Here is a 17,805-nt window from a genome sequence, read left to right as displayed (position 1 = left end):
CACACACACACACACACACACACACACACACACACACACACACACACACACACACACACACACAGTATTCCCCTTGGACGGGAGCAGGGAGGGTGTGTGTGTGATAGCAGATAGCAGTTCTCCATGACGCTGCCTCCAGACGACAGCGGCATGTGACTCTGCTTCATCTCAGTTACACACAGAGAGTCCACAAATGCAGCCTGACAACAACAACAAGAAGTCAGCCCTATCTCTGTTATCAGCTTAGAGGAAGGGGGGACGGGGGTGGGCAGGGGAAAAACAGTGGGTGTAAAGAAACTAGAGAAAAAGGGAAGGAGAAGGTTTGGGAGTAAAGATAAAGGACAAGAATTATATTTATTAATGAATCCGTTTACATCAATAACACAACAAAGGTTTAGAATGGAATTTATGCACAGTTCGACTAAATTTATTTACTCAAGTACCACTTGATAATATATACTCATAATTCTTACAATGCAGAGAAGAAAAACTTTTATTTAGATGCAATTAAATGTCCTTATGTTATTTGAACAAGTTCATGTTGTATGCACAATAATGGTCATTTGCAAACAGCTGAAACAGTAGCTTAAAGGAGACACATCATGCTAAATGCACTTTTTTGCATTTATAAATGATTTTTTGTGCAATTATAGTGTCTAGGAGTGTAGAAAACTTGAATTTATACTGTCCAGTTACTGCAAAGATATTTTTATATTTTTTATGGGTCAAATTTTTCAGTTTGTTCAAAATCTGCTGTTGCTTATTTCGTTTCATTGTTTATTTCGTCAGACTTTTTTCTTCAGAACTACCATTGATGGTAATGTATTTCCGGCCAACTGGTTTTCGTTGTCCGCCATTTTTTTCCTCGCTGTGTGATTTTGTAGTTCATGTCGAATATGCAAGTTCAGAAGTCAAAATGTTCAGTTCTGGGGTGTGTAAACCCACATTATTATCTACATAGACTACCAGTGTCCGAGCTTCTTCAAAGTGCCTGGTTAAGTTTTATTTTTCAAGGAAATGGACCCACAACAGGGCGGAAAGTGCTTGTGGACAACACAGGATGAATGTTACAACAACAAGGGTGAGTTATGAACTGTAAATGTGTTTTAACTGTCTAATTTAGCTGTTTCTACCCTCTGTGTCGGAATATGAGGGGAGAAAGAACAGCTGTGTTTGTTTCTTTACCAAACGGGTGCTCAGCACCATGTTTTACTTTCACTTTCGCCCCACACTGTAATCAGCGTGTCCATGTTGTTTTTCTTTTTAAAAATGCTGGAGCATTTCAAACTGTGATCTAAAGTTAACGTCAGCTGTTTTAAATGCTTTTTTTTGCCTGGTGTTAAAAATGGGAGCAGCAGAATGAGGCAGAGAAGCTGTGAGCGCTGTGTGTGTGAAGTCCTCATAAGGATAGCAAGATGGATGTGTGTCTCTCCTTTTTTTCTGTGTTGCTGTTTTTGCATCAAAAAAGCTGGGAACATGGCCATTTTATGTAACAAAATATATTAATCATATTAATATACAAATAAAAACAGAATATTTAGCACTAGATAAAATAAGTAATGAATTTATTTATTTTTATTTTTTAAGAAAGGGCTGAAAGAAGAAATCCTTTGTGGCAGCACTTTATACAGCCTCTTCAGACAAGGCTTAGTTAATAAATGTTTTTTTTAGTTTGTTTTGTTTTAAATTAAGACTTRTGTAACATTTGTTATCATTCTTATTTTTATCATGTTAATGGAGGGAGGAAGAAAAAGTAGTATCGGCAAGAATCAAGAATCGGCCAAAAAGTATCGGCTGCAGTGTTGTTTTAGTCACTCTGTATTTTTTTTTTTTTCGTTATTCAAAATACTGTGTGTTAGATTAGTTTTAATGGTGCAACTTCAAACTAACATGTAATATTCTTTTATGTTATTTTAACCAGATTGTACCTGACTGCAATGCATTTCAATGAAAACGCACGTCTGCAGGCAACTATCTCATCTGGAGAGCACATGTAGATTATTCTTTCCCAAGTTCAAGAAGGGAGAAGGCACAGCAAAGCCTATCAGAACTCCCGAAACCCTAAGTAAGTCTTACCACATTAGTCACTTTTAGTATGCCAACTTGATTTCAATAAATCAAAATCATCCATACTTTAATTATATCTCTCTTATTCAAAGTYGTGTCACAAGGGCATGTGATGTGTGAAAGTGTTGAATGAGAAACTTTTCCTCACAATGTTAAACAAAAATTACAAAAATAAGTGACACTTTACTGTTTCTACTATGCAAAGACTGTGTACATTTTAATGTTGTTGATGTTTTCCAGACTGTGCTGTGGATTCATCTCCAGTTGTCTCAGACAAGGCCAGCATCACCACACCACCTCCTGATGCAAGCGTCTTCACTACACATCCTGATGCATGCGGCTTCACTACACGTCCTGATGCCACATCTTCACACCACCTTCTGCACCACATCTGAACTCAGTCCACACCCAGTGGGAGGTACCCTTCACAACAGGATCACACGTACTTCCACACATCTCGCAGAAAGGACGTGCAGGACAAGATGACTGATTGCGTATTTGTGACCCATCATATCAAAATGAGGGTTAAGTCGAATTTGGTCAAAATGACCTATTTACATTTTCAGATTCTTGGCTTTAAAAGCTACATTTTGATACCTGGTTCATTCTGATATCATAATTAAATCCATATATATGGCTCAATTTGTCTTGTTGGTTACAATAATACATAAATATTTGGTCTGAATCCTAATTTTATGTCCTTTTAATGAGGAGTTGTTGATGTCCTTTTTAAGAGGAAACCTCAAATTTTATTTGAATATTGAGATTTCCCAGCTAAAAAAAAACAACACTTTGCTAGCTCACAGGGTAAATCTTAAAAATTTAAGGTGTTTTTACTCAAAGTCAGTTTTTTTTTGTTGCTATTGTTCAAAATAGTGCTTCACAATTTTGTTTTATGATTATATTTCAGACAGTTAATTCAACTGATACATTGATAAGGCTTTTATTCATTATATTTTGACAAAATGCAATTTTTGTTAACATTTTAGTCAAAACTATTTTTGCCTATTTCTCCATACATCACATTTGGACTTAATCCTCATGTCAATGTGATGGGTCACATTTCATTCTACAAAAAAATTCAGGATTTTTTACTGTGTTCTGTGTGCCTTTAAACTTCAATTTTTGTCATAAAAACATTTTACTGCAAGTTGAACTTTGTGTATGTGATAAATTTATTTGATTTGATTGCTCCCATTTTTATCTTCTGTTGCTAATATATTTTATGAAGGCAATGCATTCCACATACAGAAAAAGCTATTGAACAAATATAATTTTGCATTTTAGATAAAAATGATTTTTATCAAAACCATAAATGTAATTTGACACTTTATTGTTTATCAAGGAGTAATGAAGTACATAAATTCTTACATTCAATGTTGTCAGTACATCATMATGTCACTTTCCAATTAGTGTTTTCTGGAGAAGGAAAAGTGGCTGAATCTGTGCTTTGCTAATAACACCATTTCTGAAGTCTTTGTGTGAAAGATGATGAGGTGTGTTTGGGAGTCCTTCTGTCATTAAAGCCCTGGAGTTAGAGTTGAAATGATGCTCTGCCTTGTGGTGTTTGAAATTTATCTGGCTTAGACGTTTAGGTTCCAGATTCTTTGCTGTCCCACAGACCTGTGACATACAATATTAGTTACAGTTCCAAAGTAGAATGTGACTGATCATTTAATTATGATTTAAGTTCTGATTTGACATATGGAAATCAATAGGCTAATTGGTAATGAAAAATCAAAACAATTACATTTTATTTGCTTTTTGTACATTTCAAACTAACTGTCAAGCATAAAAATCAATTTATTTAAAATAATTTCACATCTATACAGTGAGTGTGAGTATATTGTAGTTGTTCAATTAAAAATACTTTATTGATCACAAAAGTAAATTATATAATATAATAGTAGTTCAAATGCATGTATTTTAGTTTAGCTATGCTCCCCAGTGTAGGTAAGGACTTAGAGTGTATAAATAAATAACGTACCACTGTGACACATTCGTTTGAAGACGTGGTTCTGCAGGTTTATAATTCTGAGTGTCTTGCACTGTGTCAGACTCTGGCTCGTACATATACGGCTGGATTGACAAGTCTACCGTTGTTGACATCCTTATACTTTCTTGCCATCTGGCATCACTAATATGCACCTTCATWTACATTCATTTTTGTACTGTACTTTACGGTGTATATATGTATATAAATAAGCATATGTGTTTATGTATGTGTATATGTGCATTGGTACATTACTATATATCACACGTATATATTGTGGGGTTTTGTTTATCTTTTATTAATCTTTCATTATTCTTCTCAGCCTGTCTTGTATTAAGTTGCAGTAATGTGCAAATTTCCAGACTGTGGGATCAATAAAGTTTTATCTTATCTTATTTTATCTTAAAAATAGTTTTTAGTCAGTAGATAACTGTGTTTTTGCTATGAAACTACAAACATGGCAGAACGGGGTAGAGTCGAACGTTCAGCGACCTGGAGGGGGCGGGGTGTGAAATATCTCATTTTTATTTAAAGAGACCGCACCAAAACAGCTTGCTCTGAGGCGTAACTCAGAACAGGGGTACAGCAAGAAAAGCAAGGAGTCTGTGGAGCAACAAAAACGAGAAATTAAGACCAAAGCGTTGCACTTTTATTTTAAATAGACCATTAGTGAATGATTTAGACATGAAAAAGAAGGATTTAAAAGCATGATATGATACCTTTAATAAATAATTCAAAAGACCGAAAAGAACAACACTGACCACTGTTTTGATCCACTGCATTTCTTTTTAAGTCAGAAGAAAAGAAACTATTAGATGAATAAAGACATCCCCTTTGAATTTATAGTGGGAATGGGAGAGAAGAGGAAGGTCAGTCGGCAAAGACAAGGTAGAAAAAAAACTTTAGAGCACTCAAATAACATTGGAAAAGAAAAAAAGAGCTGGTTAGTTAAAAATGTAAAGAAAAGGAGGGAAATGCATAAACGAAATGATACAGCTTAAACAAAACGAATACATTACACTAGGGCCGGGTAAAAAAATGTTTTAAATGTTCTTGGATCAATTTAATTTAAATTTAGGAATATTGATTTATAGGACATGAGATGGATTTTTCCCCATTGTGTCTTGTGACCATGGCGACTTTTGTTTGTAAAGATTTAAGCAGGCTTTGAGCGGCTCATTCAGGTGCTTGAACCAAAGCTACTGTATGTAAACATCTGACTGTAACTGTTCTCCCCGGCATGTAGAAATGTGTGAAAGATGAAATTCTAACAAAATCATTCAAGTTTTTTTTTACCAATATTATTTGAAACTTTATGAAACATCTTGATGAAATTCACAGTGATGAAATGTTGTATTTGTATCATTTTTTCTTTTTTGTTTTAAGTTTTATTGAACAGAAGGTAACAGAGACATTATAAATACAAGTATACAATTTCCATACGCTCAAAAGGAGTGGGAAGGATAATACTTATTAATCCACCCCTTCTCCTGTAACCTTATTCCCATCACTTCTTATTTGTATAAAATATTCTTAGTTTCTTTAAAATGAATGCATCCAACAACACTGTCACTTGCAGTTCTTCCTTAATTTAAATCCTTTGAAACTTGAGACAATTTTGTTTCAAGATTAAACTCCAGTATACAAGTTTGTCCTTAAAACCTACTGTTTATAATAAAGAAAAAAATAGTTAAGTGAATTTGTATTTTGCAACACAGTTGAACCATTTTATTTAAGAGCAGATGAACTGAATTGTGATTAATCGATTCAGAACCTTGTGAATCGAAATCGAATCATTTCAGAGAATTGGTCATGATACCCAGCCATTTGATTGGAAAGTAAAAGCAAAAATAAAAGACAGAAAATAAAAAAAAATGAGGTGAAGGAGGACGAGTGTGAACAAATAAACAGGGAAGTGAAAGTAGGGGAGAAGTGAGTAAAAGATGTTGAAAGAAATGTGTGTGTAAAATAAAACATTATTCTGTGAAATTGGTGTAAAAAAGTTGTCTACAGCCTTCTGACTAATTAAATCACCTGTGTTCTGTTGGTGTTCAGTGAACTCTCCCTCCACTGGGCCTCTCACAGAAATCCTGCGACCCTCAGTTTGTGTGTGTGTATGTGTGTGTGTTGCCTAATGCACACAGTGACTAATGGAAATCTGTTGCTGGTTACATTGTGTTCATGTTTGTGGGTTAAGAAGCGGGTAGTCAGCCTAAGTTATGAAAGGTTGACACTCAGAGCATCAGAGAGCGAGTTTGTGTGTGTGTGCAGAACTGACATGTGTTTAGCAGGTGCTCCTAAGCCAACGATGACTCAATTTACAGAAAAACAGCCCATAGTACTGATATCTTCCTTTGCGTATTTAAACTATATTATGCGTAACGTTTCTTATGTTATGTTTCACATCTGCAGTTTATTCAAGCTTTTTCAGGTTTCTGTGCTCTCTTAAATGTTAATCATGACTATGCCCTAGGTGCATTTTTGTTTAAAAAACACATTTTCGTTTGTGAGAGTTCAACAACACACTGTGGAAATATTTAGAAAGACACAAAACAGATTTTTTTTTTCCAGATAAGCGCTGGCAGTCAACAGTTACTTTCTTTCTCTGGCAGCAAGTCTGGAAATCCTGAACTTCAAGGCTGATGCTTTAAATTGTTCTTAGTTGAAGATGAAACATGAGTTTCCTTAAAAATGACCACTAGTTCGTGCAATATCTTGCAAACAAACCAAAACATTAAAGTCTTTACCTTCGGCGGCAGGTGATAAGAGATACACTGGGACAGGTAATTCATTCAACCACCAAGCAACAAACAACCGGTGTGACAGCACATCACTTGCACCTAAGTACCGGGGAGATCTGCTGTGTAAAACTAATTGGTCTCTCTTCTATTTTTAATTTTTTTCACAAGGTGAGTGCTGATCTTCTCCACGAGTTGGTAACAAAGTGTCTACACCCCCCCTCCACCCCCACCCCTCGATACAAGCTTGTGAATTTAACTGAGAAGAAAACATCTAATTTACAACCGTTTCCAAAAAGTGTGAAACTCAAAATGAGAGGTTTTTCGTTGTATAAAATAGGGATTAGTAAATTTATTTGTGAAAAAACACAGTTAACATGTTCTTTACAGAAAATTACATGTTTGCTTGGAACTAGGAATGACTGACAAGTCCATTGTTTTCTTTCAGAACCGAAAAATAACCTGTACTCATTCTGCCATTAACGTTTTGGTTACATTTCTGAGCGGTGGACTGTGACTGGATTTAAGAGATGTTTATCATACAGACATTAGCTTGTCTGGAGAATATATTTATAAAATTTTAATTTGTCCCTACAACTCAAAGTGTACAAAGTGAAGATTTCACAGCGCCGTGCTATGTGTCAAACCACACTAAAAAAAGAAATCTCAGTCTTGTGTGGTCTGATACTCACTGTGGATGAGCAGCAGGTGTAGCCAGCAAACAGATGCATTAGGCACGATATTAATGCTTATACAAACAAGTTAACAGTTTGTATACGCTACGTGTTCAGTGGGGTCAAAATGGAAAATCTGATAAAGCATTCCCACAGCCAACTGTTCCAGCTCTGAGAAGCAGAATCCAATTTACCTTCACAACACTGACATGGAGGCAAAAATCTGAAGAGAAAAGCAACAAAAAAAAAAGACAAATATCTGCACTGACAGATGGCACCAGTGGTATCTGTGGTACCCACATGGTTACAGCACATGCCACATTACTGCAGCATCCCTGGTATGAACTGAACCAGTGACCCGTGTTCTATTTCATACACCTTCCTCTTTTTGCCCATATTTCCTATCTGCCTGTTTTATGCAACAACAAAAAGCTATCAAACAGAAATATATCAAAAAACGATTGATAAAAGGACCTTATTATTGTTATCCTGACTGGTTAAATTCTTTTTCTCAACGTCACCCTAAATAATGAAGTGACTGTTTAATGTGTTGAGTAAATTACAGAAACACTTTAAATAACTGTGGCTATATTGCAGTAAATTGCTTGCTTTACATCACCAACATTTGTTCCTCTCAGTACACGAGTGTATATGTGTCAGTACCCTTGGTGTGTGCGAGTTTGTGTGTCAAGTCTCCTATTACGTGAGGCCGGGCGTGGGAATGTGTGGAATGCTAGGGTGACGTCAATGGTGACATTCCCGGAGCCCTGACTCCCTGGACAACAGCTGAGAACGAACGGCAGATCCAAGAGAAGAGAAGTGTGGAGAGAAGGAGAAGTGAAAGAAAGGGACGAGAGAAGGAGGGTGACAACATAATGGGGAAAAGAAAGAGGATGGTGAGCAGGGACGAAAAGATGAATGATGAAGAGACACAGATAGGGACAGAAAGTAAAGAGAGGGGAAAGGAGGGGAAAAGTGAGAAAAACAGAACAGAGAACGCTGGAGAAGAGGAGGAGGAGTGCAGAGAAGGTTATGTGAGAAGCACATATTACTGAAACGACAGAACAGGGGAGGAAAAAGACATAAAAGAAGACGAGCAGCTAACTGAGTAGATCGGTGTGGGAATGGAGTTCTGGGATGACACATTATGTTTTGTTTTCACCAAAAAGAAGTTGAGAAGCAACCTAACCTATGTAAAATGTAACTTTGGTGAAACAATAAAACCAAAATATATATTTATTAGCTTACCAATAACTAAAACCAGTCATGAATACAAAAACATCCTCCTTGAAATGACCACTGACTCTCTTATATCAGGGTGTACTCACACCAAGAAAGTCCTTTGGGCCACTTGTTTGGTCCGGACCAAATAGCGGACTTTATTTTTTTTTCCTTTGGTGTGGTTTGCATTCATATTGTGCTTTTTGCAAGTGGACTATAATTTATAAACAAGCCCATGTAGGTGACTGTCATTGCTCCTGTTAGACAGAAATGAGGGGGGCAGGACAAAGCACAGACCTGTAAATAAAGATGGTGCTGTTCATACAACTGACTGTTAAGAATACCAAGAGCAGCTCACTCAGTGATGGTTTTGCGATGATATACTTATAATGTTACAGCATTGTCAAACGCGTGCCACAACATAAAGGAGACAAGATGCTCTCCGTTCCCTGACCCACAATGGCTTACTCTTTTTAGCGCAGTGTTAGCGTTAGCAACACTGAAGGGCTAATGTTGCTTAAAGGGGCAATATCATGTAAAATCAACTTTTTTGAGTTTTATATCATGTTATAATGTTATACTCTCATAAAAAAGCATGCCCAAAGCCTTGCTTTGACTCATTCATGCATGTTTGAGAAATCCTGCAGCGTTTTTAGGAAGCCATGCTGAGGAGCAAAACGACGATTCCTGCAGGCCCTCGGGTGAAAGTGAAACTTAAACTGTCTGCTGAGCTCTCAACATTAGTCCTCACTCAGTGAAGCTCTTTTCAGATTAAAAATACCTTTGAGGAAATGTATTTTCAGATGCCAAGTAAACTGCATCATAGCACACGCGCTATCCCCCGCGCACTGAAGCAGAAGGTTGTTCTTAAAGAGACAGAGGCCAATTTCAAGGCATTTTGACAAGGAAGTGATGAGAAGATGAGTTTATTTTCTATTTAAACATAAAACAGCATTTTAATAACAGCTAAAAGTGACATAGATACTTTATTATGGTATAGTATTTAAATGTATGCCTGAGAAACACATAATATTGGCCCTTTAAAAATGGTGGCTCATGAATTCCAAAAAGGCTCAAGTATCCTGTAGTTGGTTTGGTTCAAGACCGGTCTGTATTCACACCAGGGTTCACACCAGTGTATTCACACCGGCATAAAAAGGTCCAGACCAATGGGGGAAATGATTACTAGATGTTGGTGCCAAACAAAGATTTACAACTTACCGGTAGATCAAATCTGAAGTATATAACTTTAAACAACAAATATTCACTAACTGAATGTTTAACAATCTCCCAGAGAGTGTTTACATTATCATAAGTAGTCCTGAAAGCCATGTTTTACTTACACACTGCAGTAGGTTATTATAAATGCAATGGTTCATTTTGGTCTATTCTACTGAGACAAAATATTGCTTATCAAGGCAAAAAAAAAAAAAAACACCTTCCCACCATATCTATTACTTCGGCCTCGCTGGCGGTATCTGTTCAAGCTAATGGGATTTAAGGGGAGAGCTCTGGCCAGTGTCAAAGTCACCTCTGAGGAGAGTCCTGTGCCAAGAAGAGGGACAGTTGGGCGGTGGGAGGTGGGGAGGTGGGCAAACAGAAGACAAGGGGGAACAGCTGAGAGGGACAGGATGAAAGGGGAAAGTGTAGATGAAAAGATAAAGAGAGGGGAGCAGTCAAAGTGTGGAGAGTTAAGAAGAAAAACTCAGGATGCCAAAATTTACATTTGATGTCACTGTTACCGTAAAAAAATAAAAAGATTTTAGTACATTCAAATTTTGATTTTAAAAAATAATGAACCAAATAGACAGATGAGGAAGATCAGAACTGTCACTTTAAAATTCACTATTTTCCAGTTTCAAATGTAGCTGATTACATTGATTCATTGTTATAAATGTAATGAGCATAACCTGTGCTTGCTTTTAATTTTATTTTTAATTTTACTGTTTTCAACCAAAAGGAACCTGAATTAGAATTTGTTTAGACATTATTATTAACAATACTCAGATAATAAACACATTTTTGAATAATGCATTTTAGATGAAAACTAAAGCTTCAAAACAAGCTGAACTTTATTCATTATAATGTAATCTCTGCTTTATTTTGTCAATGAAAAAAAACAAAAATAGAAATTGGCTAGTGCAACTTCTCTGATAAAAACAAAAACTGATGTGACACACAACACAAACCAAAATGTATTTTTAATAAGAGCATAAACATAAATATGTTTTTTTACTTGATTTTAATTAACCTTTGAGAGTACTATGGTAGTTATTTGGTAAGAAAACAGTAACAACAAAAAAGTATCGGTTTCTCCTAGTTTCACTTCTGCATTTCTAACCATTATCAGCTTTAACACATTCATAATGCCTCTCCTGTATTTAGAGGGAAATTTTCCAGAATTACCACTAAGAATAACAAAACTCAGACTAACAATTATGACAAATGAGCTGTACTTATGTAATGTTTTATCAAGTACATGTGGACTGAAGTTTAGATCAGGCCTAAAAAAATCCAACCTGACACAAACCTGAAGACATTGTATCCGAACCCGATTCAACCCAATTATAAACTCTAATTAGAGGCCCGAGCCCAAAGTTATCCCAACATTTTTTAATTTACTTATGCGGGTTTAATGCGATCCCCATTTTTGAGCTTAAAAAGCCTCAAAAATGTGATTCTTGTATAAAATGCTGTCCTTAATTTTATATGGGTCTCAGCATTTATTGCCCCTACTGACACACCCGCCTGTGGCTGCAGAGTGAAGGCTGCAGAAGCTTTATGACACTGAAAACAGTCCAGTCCAGCCCGATCCGACAGCAGGAGCTGGTTGTTAAATTAGCAAGATGAGCAGCTTGGATGAGCTGACATGCACCTGATTTCGATGTCTTTTTTTTCATCTCTACCCCGTGGATAAATCACCAAGTTTTTTCCCCGCAACACAGAGTTCAATACAAGAAAATACTTACTGTATTTATTCATGTATAATTTGTATGTATAGCACTTCTTTGAGCTTAAAAAGCATTAAAAAATTTAATCCTCAAACTACCTCCAATTTCATACAGACTTCAAGATTTTTCAGCCTTTGCAGTCTTTATACATATCAGTAAAATTATCATTGGACTGTTCATATTATTTTAACATATGCACTAAAAGGTATTTTGACAACAAATATACAGTATATCAGCTGTAGCAGCATCATGTAAATTCTGGCATTTTACACATAGTCCACCAGGATGCGCCAACACAAAAGTCAGAGACTTCACATGAGATTTGGGCCATCTTGTGGGAGAAAAGCAGATTACTTCCTATTCACGAGCGCCCCCTCTGGTGGGGACACTTTTTTTTTCAGGGATACAAACTTTTTCAGAACACCGGTAGACTGCCGCCATTACAGACAAACATGTGTTTGTTGTTGTTAGAGGAGCGGCCCGGTCACACGCTGATGTCATTAGTTCGTTATCATTACTGAGGTGCAGGAATACCTTTCCCCCTTTTTTCACATCATGTCGCCTGCCTGGATCTGTTATCGCAATGAAGAATGAAGGAGTGTCAGAGGTAAGCTCATTTCAACTGCTTTTTACGACGCGGTCTCAGTCATATCTGAACTCAGGCATTTTGAGAATGAAGCCGATATTTCAGTTAAAATACATAAGCAAAAATATTTGTCCGAGTATAGTACTATCCCCCAACTATATGGATGATTTTATGGATTTAATTTTATGTATTATACTTGAATAAATACGGTACATTTATTGTGGTAAAACAAAATTGGTCAGAATTTACTCCTGTGTAATACAGCTCTGCAACTTTAAAGTTGATTTTTGGGTAAAATTTTTATACACGCCATGCTTTTGTTTTTAGAGCATCATTTCGTTCTTGGACCACCATAGTTTAAGCTCATCAGATAGGAGCGAGTTTTTAGTACGCTGAGCTTCACTTCTCCACTCTTCTCCATTCTTTTTTTAAACAGGGTAAACTTAGACTATAATAAGTAGATTAACTCAACTTTAGATAGTGCATTCTCCTCTGTGTTGTATGTATTGTAGGCTTATTAAAAATGCGTTGCAGACCCCTGAGCCCGGCCCGACTATCAAGCTATAATTTTGGCCCGAACCCGACTGGAATTCAGGCCAGGTCTGGTCTATAAATCAAAACTCTACTGCAAACTCCAAAACGCTTTACATTTCAATCATTCACAGATTCTTACACTGATGGTGGTAAGTTACATTGTAGCCACAGCTGCCAGAGGCACCACGGGACCTTCTGATCACCACCAGCAGGCAATGTGGTCTTATGGTATAAGAAATGTGGTCTTGTGCAAGGACACAACAACTGAGACAAATGGAACCACTTTGCCATGAAACCTGTTTCACCTGGCCTAAATGTAGGATTAAAATATACAAATGTCAAATGTTTTTTTTCTCTTCATCTTTAAAAAGGAACCTCTGTTGTGTCTTATCAGTTTCTCTAAAACCTCTTTGTCCAGTTTCATTTTAGGCTTTCAAATGTTAGTGAAAGAACATGTTTAGGTACTTTGTTGCATCATGAATTACAGGACATGCTGATTTAGTGAAACTCTTACAAACAAGAGAACAGTCCGATTTATGTCAAACACATGAATCAGTTCTGAACCAGATTTCAAATGGTTGACAAGAACAGTGCCAGAAACAAAATGCTGACTTCACTCTCAGGCAGATTTGCCATGTAACAGCTCCCAGACTTCACACCAGGTCAACAAATGGTCAGTTTCAGAACTTACTGAGGGTTTCCAAGCCTAAACATAAGGAAACACTGACAGAAAACAAGCAAAAGAGTTTAACACGAGTTGTTTTTTTGTATTTTTGCTGGTTTCTTTTCTCCTTTTGATCTCTTGCTTGTGTTCCTCCCGTACAACCTGAAACCATTCTGTTCTCTGGACCGTTTACAAGCAGCTTGTACTGCGACCTTCAGCTGTCACCAGTCAACAGGTGTTTGCATGCTTCTGCATACGTCCTGCAGTTCAACTGTGAGTCTGTTGCCACACATAAAATGTTCTAGAAGCAGGGGGACTGATATACTGTTATATGTGGGTGTTTGCATGTTTATTTGTGCCGACACAAGTCTCTTTTAGGAAATTATATAGCATGAAAAAAAGGACAAGATTTACTTACGAACTGGACTTGGGCATGCTCCATTTGAGTTCCCCAAATCTCCTCCAAGCAGAGCCCCTAAGGTAGGAAAAAAAACACATAAAACATGAAAACCATTAAAACAATCTCATGAACGAGTTTATCTGAGTAGCACTAATGTAAAAACTGATTATCATTCATTTTGAAAAATATCATTAAGTCAAGTATGTCATTATAAAAGTGCTTTTGCTATTGATGCTCATTTACTCTCTGAAGTACCTTGTAATTGGTTTCAATTCTGCATTTCCAGTTAATGTTTAGGAGCAGGTTTCATCAGTTCTCAATGGTACTTACATTACACTATGAGGGGTAAAACTGACATAAAAAAATCAAGTATTTAAAAATGCTAGTTAAAAGCAAATGATCTTCTTTAGATGTATAAATTAGTGATATTTATATTAACTTGTGTACGTACTAAAATCAAAGGGGCAATATTATGTAAAATGTCTATGTTTACCTATGAGAACGTTGGTTAATAAAGAAAGCAAAAAAAGAAAAATGTGATTTTGCCCCCGCCGGTGGGGGGGTGGAGCTCAAGAGGTTGCAAACTGTTTTATGGTATAGGAAATGTTTTATTAATAATAACGTTAAAAAGGAGCCCCAGTAATTAAAGAAACACTGACTTTGATGGGAATAACTGAAACTTTCAAGATATGCACTGTGTCGACCACAAATGGGAGATAAAAAACGCTGGTCGGCAAACACTGATTGGCTAAATGACATCTTCATTTCCAGTCTGACTTTAGTCAAATTTTTGCAACACTAAAATGATCTATGCTTCTAACCACATTCACAAATGTGAACTTAACCTGTTCTTTAATGGTTAAAAATCACCAAAGCCATCTTTAAACTTTTCAATTTGGTCTGATAGCTCTCAACATTATGACTTTTTTCAGTCTCAATAAGCACCTCACCAAGAGGAAAGAGAAAAATCCTTTTTAGATCTTTTGTGTCTACGGGATATTTTTCTAGACATCTGTCATAAAGATTTCTTCAGGTATACCATCCTGTTCTTCTTGTCAGAACTGCCGAAAGCCTTATGTTAGAAAATATATAAAAATACCAAAGCTTTAACATGTCACTGTAGATCGTCATGCTGTTTTCATTCATACAAAGAAAAAAAGGCCTCGCTTTTTAAACACAGTACAATGATAACGTCTTTGTATCTTTATTACACTAGGCATTTTGCTCACTTTGCCTCAATAGCAATGCCATTTACAGTGTTTCTTTGTTGGCGATTCTGTTTCATTTCTAAACTGCTCTTCGGAAAAGCTATAATAATAGGTCTTTATGGCTCTTTGAAAATACTAATGCTTGGAAAAACATCAATAAGCAAAATAATTTGCCCAAATCATTTTTTTGGTAATAAAAAACAGACGGCAGAGCAGAGAATTCTACCCGTAAAAAAGGTTGAGGAAATAAAGCGGGGAGCAGGGGCATTCATTATTGCTATACGGTAAACTCACACGCCTCGCATAAAGATATATTATGAAAGAAGCTGTAATGCATTTGTTGCACGTTACATCACCTAATTCTGACTTACAATGAGATTATGCCGGTCGGAACAAAGCTTGATAAGTAACCCTGTCTGAGACGCAAAAATGGGGCACAAATCCTTTTAGTCAGAGGGTGAAGGATTGGTTTGCCACACAGAGCAGTGTGTGCACGCAGGAGTGTAGCAGCTTGAGTCAAAGAAATGATGGATTTATGTTATTATGAGCTGTATGCACTTATTTGAGTGAGCGAGATCCCCAGACTGCGGGAGCACCGAGGCTGGAAACAACATCAATACACACACTTGCTTTTTTGGTCGTTTTGGTGCTTTTCAACAAAAAAGAAAAAAAAAAGATCTAAAAATCCCTGCTGTTACATAAACTGTGCTTCTACAGAAGGTGCACTTTATGAAAAAGGACTTTAAGTATCCACATCTCCATGACAACTGTGTCTGCAAAGGTGGCTCAAATCATTTCAATTACACACAAGTCATTTCGGAATCAGGACTTTGACGTGCAGATTGGTCTGCAAACTGATTGCTTTGGGCAGAAAATGTCAAAGGGAACCATTTAGATAATTATGACAACAAACTGTAGAAAAAGTAGGCGACACGTGGAAACTGCAGTTTAAATGGGAATTTGAGACTTTCGTTCACAGCACAGTGCAAACTGAAATTTGCTGAGTGTAACAATTCAGTCTTATTTTTATGTTCAAACTGAATGTTTTTATTATTAAACTGATAGTGTTGAGACATGACTAAAGTTATTCCTCTGAAAACAACACAACTGTATATGTGCTGTTTGATGGATGCTAAAAATGAGTACATTTGAAATCAGGGTTAGTAAATTTTTAACTAAAGTACACACGTGGAGAAATATGTTAGTACCCCTCATTTATTGAAAGAAAACCCACAATAGTCACAGAAATAACTAGAATCTGACAAAAGTAATAATAAATGCAAATTCTATGAAAATGAACAAATGAAAGTCAGACATTGATTTTCAGCTATGATTCAACATCATTTTTTTTTTTTATAAAACTCAGAAAACAGGCCTGAACAGAAATGATGGTACCCTGGAAAATAATGTGACCAAAGGGTCAAGTTAAATCAAGGTGTGTCCACTAATTAGCATCACAGGTGTCTACAATCATGACATCAGTCAGTGGGCTTGTATATAAAGGTACAGATACTCACTGAGCTGTTTGATGACATGGTGTGGACCACACTCAACATGGACGAGAGGAAGTGAAGGAAAGAGTTGTCTCAGGAGATTATAAAGAAAATTATAGACAGATATGTTAAAGGTAAAGGTTATAAGACCATCTCCAAGCAGGTTGATGTTCCTGTGACTACAGTTTCACATATTCAGAAATTTAAGATCCATGGGACTGTAGCCAACCTCCCTGGACGTGACTGCAGGAGGAAAACTGATGGCAAATCAAACAGACGGCTAATACGAATGGTAACAAGAGCCCAGAAAAACGTCGAAAGAGATTAAAGATGAACTTCAAGCTTAAGGAACATCAGTGTCAGATCAGACCATCCCTTGTTGTTTGAGCGAAAGTGGATTTAATGGGAGACGACCAATGAGGATACCAATTCATAAAAAAGCCTGACTGGAATTTGCCAAACTACACGTTGTCAAGCCACAAAGGTTCTGGGAGAATGTCCTCTGGACAGATGAGACAAAAATGAAACTTTTTGGCAAGGCACATCAGCTCTGTGTTCACAGAGGGGAAAATGAAGCATATGAAGAAAAACAAACACTGTCCCTACTGTGAAACAAGGAGGAGGCTCCATTATGTTCTGGGACTGCTTTACTGCATCTGACACAGGGTGTCTTGACTCTGTGCAGGGTACAATGAAATCTCAAGACTATCAAGGGATTCTAGAGAGAAATGTGCCGCTCAGTGTCAGAAAGCTTGGTCTCAGTCATAGCTCATGGGTTTTACAACAGGAAAATGACCCAAAACAGCTAAAAACACCCAAGAAGGGCTAAGAGAAAAACCTTGGACTATTCTGAAGTGGTCTTCTATGAGCCCTGATATAAATCCTATTGAGCATCTTTGGAAGGAGCTGAAACATCTGGAGCAGTTAGCTCATGAGGAGTGGGACAAGATACCTGCTGAAAGCTGCAGAAGTCTCGACAGTTACAGGAATCGTTTGATTGCAGTGATCGACTCAAAAGGTTGTGCAACAAAATATTAAGTTAAGGGTACCATCATGTCTGTCCAGGCCTGCTTCATGAGTTTTATTTTTTTATTTTTTATTCTGTTGAATCATAGTTGAAAAGTACGGAACCCGCGGGGGGTCAGTGGGAGAAAAAAAACAGCCGCTGGAAATCCGTGAGCACGGATTACTAAACTGAGCGAACGGATTACTAAACTGAGCGAACGGATTACTAAACTGAGCGAACGGATTACTAAACTGAGCGAACGGATTACTA

At 36.9% G+C, this 17,805-nt stretch overlaps 1 protein-coding gene and 1 long non-coding RNA gene across 2 annotated transcripts in view; one reads left to right on the top strand and one right to left on the bottom strand.

The window, feature by feature from the left end:
- The window catches only part of mef2d (myocyte enhancer factor 2d), a gene marked incomplete in the record, with an annotated part of 107,961 nt that overhangs the window by 35,451 nt on the left and 54,705 nt on the right, over positions 1-17,805 (bottom strand). The window contains 1 exon segment of the mRNA XM_014024560.1: positions 13,847-13,903. Within this exon segment, the coding sequence (XP_013880014.1) occupies positions 13,847-13,903 (57 nt within the window).
- LOC106529204 (uncharacterized) lies at positions 1,049-2,629 on the top strand. Its single transcript, XR_001311604.1, has 3 exons — positions 1,049-1,081; positions 1,922-2,065; positions 2,308-2,629. It is a non-coding gene; the product is annotated as an uncharacterized LOC106529204 (long non-coding RNA).

The sequence above is a fragment of the Austrofundulus limnaeus genome, unplaced genomic scaffold, assembly GCF_001266775.1.
Source record: "Austrofundulus limnaeus strain Quisiro unplaced genomic scaffold, Austrofundulus_limnaeus-1.0 Scaffold427, whole genome shotgun sequence".
In the NCBI taxonomy this organism is placed as follows: Eukaryota; Metazoa; Chordata; class Actinopteri; order Cyprinodontiformes; family Rivulidae; genus Austrofundulus; species Austrofundulus limnaeus.
The sequence above is the reverse complement of the archived record's forward strand: the minus strand, read 5'-3'. Positions and strand labels throughout refer to the sequence as shown.